General features: G+C 42.5%; 1 protein-coding gene across 1 annotated transcript in view; it reads right to left on the reverse strand.

Annotated features, from left to right (window-relative positions):
- The window catches only part of LOC119811561 (vegetative cell wall protein gp1-like), a gene marked incomplete at its 3' end in the record, with an annotated part of 28,952 nt that extends 19,206 nt beyond the window's left edge, over window positions 1-9,746 (reverse strand). The window contains 1 exon segment of the mRNA XM_042054910.1: window positions 9,530-9,746. Coding sequence (XP_041910844.1) covers window positions 9,530-9,746 — 217 coding nt within the window.
- Between the last annotated feature and the right edge of the window lie 410 nt (window positions 9,747-10,156).

The following is a 10,156-nucleotide window of genomic DNA, read 5'->3' on the forward strand; positions in this document are numbered from 1 at the left end:
AGGTTGAGCATGACCTTAAGTGTCTTTTGGCCATTCGAACTTCTTCTGTTGAGAATTCTCTGTTCAGTTCAGCGTCCCATTTTTTAATTGGGTTAATTGGCATTTTACCGTCTAGTCTCTTGAGTTCCTTATATATTTTAGAGATCAGACCTTTGTCAGTTGCAGGGTTGGTGAAGATCTTTTCCCAGTCAGTAGGCTGCCTTTGTGTCTTAGTGACAATGTCCTTTGCTTTACAGAAGCTGCTCAACTTCAGGAGGTCCCATTTATTCAATGTTGCCCTTAATGTCTGTGCAGCTGGGGTTATGCGCAGGAAACGGTTCCCTGTGCCCATTTGTTGTAGAGTACTTCCCACTTTCTCCTCTATCAAGCTCAATGTGTTCAGATTAATATTGAGGTCTTTAATCCATTTGGACTTGAGTTTTGTGCATGGTGATAGATATGGATCTACTTTCATTCTTCTACAGGTTGACATCCAGTTATGCCAGCACCATTTGTTGAAGATGCCCTCTTTCTTCCATTGTGTACTTTTGGCTCCTTTATCAAAAATCAGGTGTTCGTAGGTTTGTGGTTTAAGATCCGGGTCTTCTATACGATTCCATTGGTCAACGTCTCTGTTTTTATGCCAATACCAAGCTGATTTCAATACTGTAGCTTTGTAATAGAGTTTGAAGTCAGGGATGGTAATGCCTCCAGAAGTACCTTTATTGTATAAGATTTTTTTTGGCTATCCTGGGTTTCTTGTTTTTCCATATAAAGTTGATTATTGTCGTCTCAATCTCTGTGATGAATTTTAATGGGACCTTGATTGGGATTGCATTGAATCTATAGATTGCTTTTGGTAGAATTGCCATTTTTACTATGTTGATCCTCCCAATCCACGAGCAGGGGAGATCCTTCCATTTTCTGGTATCCTCTTCAATTTCTTTCTTCAAAGACTTAAAGTTCTTGTCAAATAAATCCTTCACTTCCTTGGTAAGAGATACTCCCAGATATCTTATGCTATTTGTGGCTATTGTGAAAGGTGATACTTCTCTGATTTCCCTCTCTGCTTCCTTATCCTTTGTGTATAGGAGGGCGACTGATTTTTTGGAGTTGATCTTGTAACCTGCCACGTTACTGAAGGAGTTTATCAGCTGTAGGAGTTCTTTGGTGGAGTTTTTGGGGTCGCTTATGTATACTATCATATCATTTGCAAATAATGAAAGTTTAACTTCTTCCTTTCCAAATTGAATCCCCTTGATTCCCTTATGTTGTCTTATTGCTATTGCTAGAACTTCAAGCACTATATTGAAGAGATAATTAGAGAGTGGACAGCTTTGTCGTGTTCCTGAATTTAGTGGGATAGCCTTGAGTTTCTCTCTGTTTAATTTGATGTTAGCTGTCGGCTTGCTGTAAATAGCTTTTATTATATTTAGGAATGACCCTTGTATCCCTAATCTCTCCAAAACTTTTATCATAAAAGGGTGCTGAATTTTGTCAAATGCTTTTTCAGCATCTAATCAGATGACCATATGGTTTTTTTTCCTTCAGTTTATTTATATGATGGATTACATTGATAGATTTTCGTATGTTGAACCAGCCCTGCATCTCTGGGATGAAGCCTACTTGATCGTAATGGATAATTTTTCTAATGTGTTCTTGGATTCGGTTTGCCAGTATTTTATTGAGAATTTTTGTGTCAATGTTCATGAGTGAGATTGGCCTGTAATTCTCTTTCTTGGTTGAGTCTTTGTGTGGTTTAGGTATCAGGGTAACTGTAGCTTCATAGAAGGAATTTGGCAGTGACTCTTGTGTTTCTATATTATGAAATACCTTAAGGAGTATAGGTATTAGGTCTTCTTGGAAGTTCTGGTAGAATTCCGCATTGAAACCATCTGGTCCTGGGCTCTTTTTGGTAGGGAGGTTTCTGATAACAGTTTCTAATTCTTCACGACTAACAGGACGATTTAGAGCATTTACCTCGTCCTGGTTTAACTTTGGTATATGGTATTTATCTAAAAAACTGTCCATTTCTTTTACATTTTCCAATTTTGTGGCATACAGGCTTTTGTAGTAAGATCTAATGATTCTCTGAATTTCCTCTGTGTCTGTGGTTATGTCCCCCTTTTCATTTCTGATCTTAATAATTTGCGTGTTCTCCCTCTGCCGTTTGATTAGTTTGGCTAAGGGTTTGTCAATCTTGTTGATTTTCTCCAAGAACCAGCTTTTTGTTTCATTGATTCTTTGGATTGTTTTCTGTGTTTCTATTTTGTTGATTTCTGCCCTCAGTTTGATTATTTCCAGTCTTCTACTTCTCCTAGGTGAGTCTGCTTCTTTTTTTTTCCAGAGCTTTCAGGTGTGCTGTTAAGTCACCAAAGAGTGCTTTCTCCGTTTTCTTTAAGTGGGCACTTAGTGCTATGAACTTTCCTCTTAGCACTGCTTTCATTGTGTCCCATAGGTTTGAGTATGTTGTGTCTTTGTTTTCATTAAATTCAAGAAAGATTTTAATTTCTTTCTTTATTTCTTCCTTGACCCAGGTGTGGTTCAGTAGTTGACTGTTCAGTTTCCATGAGTTTGTGGGCTTTCTGGGGGTAGCATTGTTGTTGAATTCTAATTTTAATCCATGGTGATCTGATAAGACACAGGTGGTTACTAATATTTTTTTGTAACTGTGGAAGTTTGCTTTGTTACCAAGTATATGGTCAATTTTCGCAAAGGTTCCATGAGCCGCAGAGAAGAAGGTATATTCTTTCCTATTTGGGTGGAATGTTCTATAGATGTCTGTTAAGTCCATTTGGTTCATTACCTCCATTAAGTCTTTCAATTCTGTTAGGTTTCTGTCTGATTGACCTGTCCATTGGTGAGAGAGGAGTGTTGAAGTCTCCAACTATTAGTGTGTGTGGTTTGATGGCTGCCTTGAGTTCTAGAAGTGTTTCTTTTACATAAGTGGGAGCTTTTATATTAGGGGCATAGATATTCAGGTTTGAGACTTCATTCTGATGGATTTTTCCTGTTATGAGTATAAAGTGTCCCTTTCCATCTCTTCTGATTGATTTTAGTTTGAAGTCAACTTTGTTGGAAATTAGTATGGCCACACCCGCTTGTTTCTTAGGGCCATTTGCTTGATAAACCTTTTCCCAACCCTTTACTCTGAGTAGGTGTCTGTCTTTGTGGTTGAGGTGTGTTTCTTGTAAACAGCAAAATGTTGGATTCTGTTTTCGTATCCAGTCTCTTAGCCTGTGCCTTTTTATAGGTGAATTGAGTCCATTGATATTAAGTGATATTAATGACCAGTGGTTGTTAACTTCAGTCATTTTTAGTAGTAGAGTTTGTGTGTTTCCCTTCTTCTAGTTGTGCTGGTGAAGGGTCGCTAGATGCCTGAGTTATTGTGGGCGTTGTTGGACTCCTTGGTTTGTGATTTTCCTTCTATTACTTTCTGCAAGGCTGGATTTGTGGCTGCGTATTGTTTAAATCTGTTTTTGTCCTGGAATATCTTGTTTTCTCCATCAATGGTGAATGCAAGCTTTGCTGGGTATAGTAGTCTAGGCTTGCATCCATGTTCCCTTAGTGTCTGTAGCACATCTATCCAAGCTCTTCTGGCTTTCATGGTTTCCATTGAGAAATCAGGTGTAATTCTGATAGGTTTCCCTTTATATGTTACTTGACCTTTTTCCTTTGCAGCTCTTAATATCTGTTCTTTATTCTGTATGTTTTGTGTTTTGATTATTATATGGCGTGGGGATGCTTTCTTTTGATCCAGTCTATTTGGTGTTCTGTAGGCTTCTTGTACCTTCATAGGAACCTCCTTCTTTAGGTTGGGGAAGTTTTCTTCTATAATTTTGTTGAATATGTTTTCTGGGCCTTTGAGTTGTAATTCTTCTCCTTCTTCTACCCCAATTATTCTTAGGTTTGGTCTTTTCATGGTGTCCCAGATTTCCTGAATGTTTTGTGTTAAGAATTTGTTAGATTTGTTTAGTTCTTTAATCTGTGAGTTTATTTCCTCTATAGTATCTTCAGAGTCTGAGATTCTTTCTTCCATCTCTTGTATTCGGTTGGAAATACTTGTCTCTGAAGTTTCTGTTCGTTTACTCAGAGTTTCCATTTCCAGTCGTCCCTCAGATTGTGTTTTCTTCAATACCTCCATTTCATTTATCAGGTCTTGTACTGTTTCCCTTACCTGTTTCATTGCTTTTTCTTGTTTTTCTTGTTTTTCTTGGGTATCTTTGAGAGATTTATTTATTTCGTCTACCTTTTTGTTTGTCAACTCCATTTCTTTATGGCAGTTTTTTACCTCCTGTTTAAGGTCCTCTATTATTTTCATAAAGTACTGTTTAAGGTCGGATTCTTCTATATCTTCTGGGGTAGGGTGTTCAATTCTTGTTGTTTCGGGATGTCTGGCTTGTGGTGATGTCATGTTGCCTTTCATGTTGTTGGAGGAGCTCCTGCATTGGCGCCTGCCCATCTCTTCCTTCAAAAGGAGCCCGGAGGCGTTTGGTGTCCTAGACCAATCTTTGCTGTGACTGAAACTGGTTGGATCTCCCCTGTGTCAGAGGAGGACCTATTCCTTGCGTCACAATCTGAAGAAGTCCGCACTCCCTTGCAGGAATCCCCAGACCTGCCTGGAGGCCAGAGTCTGATTCCTCTGGGTGGATGGCCTTAGAACAGGAGCAGGACACCAGTTCAGGTGGAACTGAACTGGTGGAATACCACACAGCGAACCTGGCAGCACAATCTGAAGGAGCCCGCACCCCTCCGCAGGAATCCTCAGACCTGCCTGGAGGCCAGAGTCTGACCCCAGTTCAGATTGAATGTCAGGGCACAGGATCAGGGATTCCAGGCAGCCCAGGGTCGCAGCCCAGACAAAAGGGCCAAGGTGGGAGCAGGGCGGGATGGAATACCACACAGCAAACCTGGCAGCACAATCTGAAGGAGCCTGCACCCCTCCGCAGGAATCCTCAGACCTGCCTGGGGGCCAGAGTCTGACCCCTTTGGGTGGATGGCCTTAGAACTGGAGCAGGACACCTGAGAACAACTAAGAAAATATCACTGGTGCTACTGTGTTGAGAGGTCAGCGAGGTATGAAAGTGCATCTCCAGAAGTCCTCATCAGGACTGCAGTGTCCCAAAGAATGATGGATCCTCTGGCAGACTGTCAGGTCCCCTTGCAGGCCAAGCAGCTCTCAGACAAAGGCCTACCCTGCCCCAGGCAGGCCAATGTAGGAGGGGACCTCCCACAGGCCTGGGTGCACTCAATTCCAGGTCCCCAGAGCCCAAACAGGCTGAGCTGTGGGATTTTGTGGCCCCAAATACAGGAGGATGAGGCAGGGGGAGGGGGGGAGGATTCTGCGTGCAAGCTGGGAAGGGACAGGAAGAGAGAGAGCCTTATATTCCCTCTTGAGTGCTGGGATTAAAGGTGTGAGCCACCATCACCTGGTTCTGTTTCTGCATTGATCTTGTGTAGCCCAGGTTAGCCTTGAACTCACAGATATCCATCTGCCTCTGTCTCCCAAAACCTGGGATTAAAGGTGTATGAAACCACTGCCTGATCTGTATAGCTGACCAGTGTGACTGTTTTACTCTTTGGTCTCCAGGCAAGTTTTATTTATTAAAATACAAATGAAATATCATTACAGAGAGGTAAATTAAAAATCTTAAACTTTGAGGTAAGGATTTCCCAGCTTCTCTTCAAGTCTAACAAAATTCAGGGTGCCTGTAAGGAGATATTGTAATCAGTAGACAGTGGATTGAGGAAGTATGTTATTTACCAAAGGTCACATATTTAGGCAATAGCTTTCATTTTTATGTGTTTATTTATTCATTCAACAAGTATATGGCCGGTAGAAGAAAAATAAGAGCAATCAAGACAATTCTGGTACCTTGCAGAATTTATAGTACAGGACAGACATAATTCACACTCCCATTATCATGCACAAAGAGAAAATTTCAAAACAATTCAATACAAGAAACAATTTCAACTCTTCTGAAAACCATTGGAAATTCCAGCCTGTGTATGCTGAAGCTCACACTATGCCTAGCAATGACTGCCTGAACTCCCCAGGATTTGAAGAGAACGTCAGGACTGTCATTCATGTAGGTTCTGGCCACTCTGCAATATGCATCTCTAGATTTCCCCTTTCATCCTTCTGCTCACATGTCCCACAGGTGACCCCCGTGGGTCTCACCTAGAGCTTACTGAGTCCTGTTATATACACAGTGAACTAGGATGCTCACCAAAAAGCAAAGAGGGTGCACATCTGTTATGGTCTGAGTGTGAAATGTGCCTTCAGGATCATGTGTAGAACACTTGTCTCAGGCCAAGGTGCTACACTCAGTGATTGTGGACAGATTGCTGCTGTGGCCTGGCTAAAGAAACTAGGTCACTTCAAGGTGGCCCTTGAAGGTAATACCTGCTATGTTCCTGCTCTCTGCTTTCTAAACTGCCAGGATGTGAGCAAGCCATGATCAATGTTTCTGCTGCCATGAATTCCACCATGTTTCCCCACCTCAATGGACTGTTCCCTCTGAAATGTGAAATCACGATTTAAAAGGAACCTGCTCTTAGCTGGGCGATGGTAGCACTCTTTAATCCCAGCACTCGGGAGGCTGAGGCAGGTGGTTTTCTGTGAGTTCAAGGCCAGCCTGGTCTACAGAACTAGTTCCAGGACAGCTAGAGCTGATACACAGAGAAACCCTGTTTCAAAAGACCCAAAAAAACTCTGCTCTTAAATTGCTTCCAGCAGGTATTTTTGTCATAGTGATGAGAAAACTAACACACTCTGCCCATTACAAAGGAGGCAACAGTCTGGCTGGCTGGAGAACAGGATAGAAACAGCTATCCCAGTACAGAATAACCAGTGTCAAGACAGAGAAAAGCACAGCAAGCTCGGGTCACAACAGATGGCACTTTTCGATGGGGTACTCTCAGTGAAGTTACTGAAGGACAGGTCAAGCAAAACGAGGAAGAACTGTGGCCCAGTACCTTAGTTAGTGTTTGATTGCTGTCAAGAGACACCATGACCACAGTATCTCCTCTAAGGGAAAACGCTTAGCTGGGGTGAATGTTTACAATTCAGAGGTTTAGTCCATCATTATCATGGTGGGATGCATGAAAACATGCAGGCAGACATGGTGCTGGAGATGTAGCTTAGAGTCCTACACCCAGGCAGACATGGTGCTGGAGAGTTAGCTTAGAGTCCTATACCCAGACCTATGGGCAGCAGGAAGAGAATGTGAAACTGGGCTTGGCTTGAGCTTCTGAAACTTCAAAGCCTGCCTCCACAGTGACACACTTCCTTCATCAGGGCCACACCCCCTAATAGCACCACTCTCTGGGGCTCATGGTGGTCATTTTCATTCAAACCATCATACTCAGGCTGGCCTCAGAATCACTGAGAATGGTCTGAAACTTCTGATTCTCCTGTCTCTGTTTCCTAGGTATTAGCATTAATCGTGTGTGCCGCCTTGTCTGGTTTATTCAGTGCCAGGGGTGGAGCCCAGTGTCTCCTACATGATGAGCAAACTCTACCAAATTCCCAGCTCTAGAAGACAGAATTATAAGGCATGTTAAATACAGAAAACTAAAACTATTATCACCTGTTAGTAGCAAGGGATCGTGGCTAAATTCTGAGGAATATAGAGTGGCATTACATAGAGAGAAAGATGTCCCACTTTCTACCATTAACTGTCACTTCCAGCTCCTCCTGAGAGCTGCTGGAGCTTCATAATTCTCACACCCTGGAGTGTGAGAAATACTCGATTCTCTTTCTCAGGGATTGGAGATGAGAGGGAGAAAAATACCCAAAGCATCTGCATGGTATCAAGACTGCTCTCTGCTCCCAGTTGTCACTCAGAATCTTGGCATTCTTAATGCATATGTTTTTTGGCAATTGACAATTCCCATCAGTTTATCTGCTGCTATTTCCAACCATATGGGAGGGGAAAATATAAGAATTTGTCATAAGGGGTTTGAGCTCTTTGTCATCAAAACTCAGAAAGTTCATCTGGAAAGGGACCTCTGTTAAGGCCAGATGAGAATCTCTCCTAGCCTCTGGAGAGACAGTCCTGGCCAACAGCTCCTTAAGAACTCCTATTGGTCCTCTTCACAATGGCTTGTCCCTGTGGATTACAGACTATTCCAGTGATGTGGGAAACCTTCCAGGAGCCCAAAAAGTCACTGAATTGTTAAGAGGCATAGGCAGGACCATACATGCAGACACATAGACACAATACACTTACAAATAGTTAAAAATAAGATAAATATGTTAAAATATAATAATATTCTACTGAATATGTTATATCTATTATCTATCTCTCTATAATCTATCTATCTATCTATCTATCTATCTATCTATCTATCTATCTATCTATCTATCCATTTTACCTACCTGTCTGCTAATATATACTTACGTTGTTTAGTCAAAGAAAGGTACTAAAGAGTCAAAAATAAGTAAGGGGAGAAATAGAATTTTGGTGAGATAACAGAGTTTTGACAACAATAGTCCCTAGATTTTTTATTTCTTCTGTCACACACCAGGTGGCTCTTTTGATATGAGACAGAAACTCTGAATTTTTCTTCTAACAACATGCTTAGGTTTAGAGAAGGAGTCACACTCCAACTCCAATGCCAACTTTGATTTTTAACTGAGTCGGTCCTACAACTTTTCTGAGAAGTAAAGAGATATAGATGTTTAGGTGACAGGTTTATAATATGTGACAGGTTCCAGCTCAGTACTCTGTTTTTATTGGAGTCTGAAAAGGCCAGGGTGACATGAGGGATGGAGTGGAGGAGGGGACTGCATGGGACTGTATTTTTATTGGAAGGGCAGGGAACCCTGATAAGATCTTCTTTTTTTGGTAAGTGGTTGTCAATTAGTTTGGTATTATATCCAAAATGTTAGTATCTGATTAACCATTCAGTCCAGGGACATCTAGGAGATTAGTCAATCCTGTCCAGTTAATCTCTAAATGTGGTTTCCTAAGGAAGAAGATGAGCAATGCTTCAGCTAAAGGCATGTCGCCAAGCAAGGGCTCCAGGATCACCCACACTGTCCCATGAATCTGAATACTTTTCACACCAGCTCCACAAAAAAATATTGTTTGATCTCAATCCCGGCCAGCGGGATACAAACGGGGGTCTCTGATAAAACCGGAGAAGAGGAAGGGAAGGGCAAGAGACACGAGAAACAACAGCAAGACAGGATTTCTGATCAAGCAGCGCTTTACTAATTCTCAGAAGCTGTTATATAGCAAAATGGGCAAGGGGGAGGGGAGGGGTGTCAGGTCTGCTGGAAATCAGGTCCAGAGACATCCCTAGCTGATAAGGAAATACTGAGGGTCTGTGATTGTTGACTAACAAAGGAAATGCCAATTGTTTCTAAAAGCCTGGTGCCTGAATGTCTCACTAGGCTAATTTCCTAGGTCCGGAACTTGCCCTGCAATGTTCTTACTTGTGAACTTAAAGATGGCTGTAAACAAAATACAGATCTCAAAAATATAGGTCTTTGCCTCCAGCAGATCTCCAAATCAATCTCACCATTTCCTATAAAACTAACCTGAAGTATACAGAATAATTTGTCTTTTGTCCACATTTTCAGCATAAACCTTATCATTGACTCTGAGGGGCTGCTGACCCATGTCCACTTTTGTGAAGCTGAAGGTGTTGAGGTGGCATTCGCTCCCAGCACAGCTGGTTCTGTGGTTTCTCCAAGGAGTTTCTCTATAAATTGACAAATAAAGGGCCACACGTGCTTCACCATCTGATTCAGCCATTCCACTCTTCTGGTGTCTGAAAGATGAACCCAGGCGGGCAGATTGTAGATGTGCGCCCCGAGGTGCACAGCTTGCTCCCTGTCCTCCAGCAGCGCCAGCGCACCGCACAGGCAGCTGGCCTTGAGGCCTCTGGCAGCACTAGGTGAGAAACGCAAGTGCCAGCAGCACCCAACTGAAGATCAGCCCCAGGTAACCAAGGGTGTACACCGGCAGCAGCAACACAAAGCTGTGGCCACTGCTGCATCCACTTTCCAGCTGCAGAGAGTCAAAGGCTACCAGAAGCTGTGAGGACATACCAGAGCAGCCAGATGCAGCTTCTCTTTGCTGGGCGGGCTCAAACTCCCACCACTTGGATGGCCCACCAGAGTCCCAGTGGGCCCACAGAAGCGGCAGGCATCCTGGAAGGCTCT

The sequence above is a fragment of the Arvicola amphibius genome, chromosome 4, assembly GCF_903992535.2.
Source record: "Arvicola amphibius chromosome 4, mArvAmp1.2, whole genome shotgun sequence".
NCBI classification, from domain to species: Eukaryota; Metazoa; Chordata; class Mammalia; order Rodentia; family Cricetidae; genus Arvicola; species Arvicola amphibius.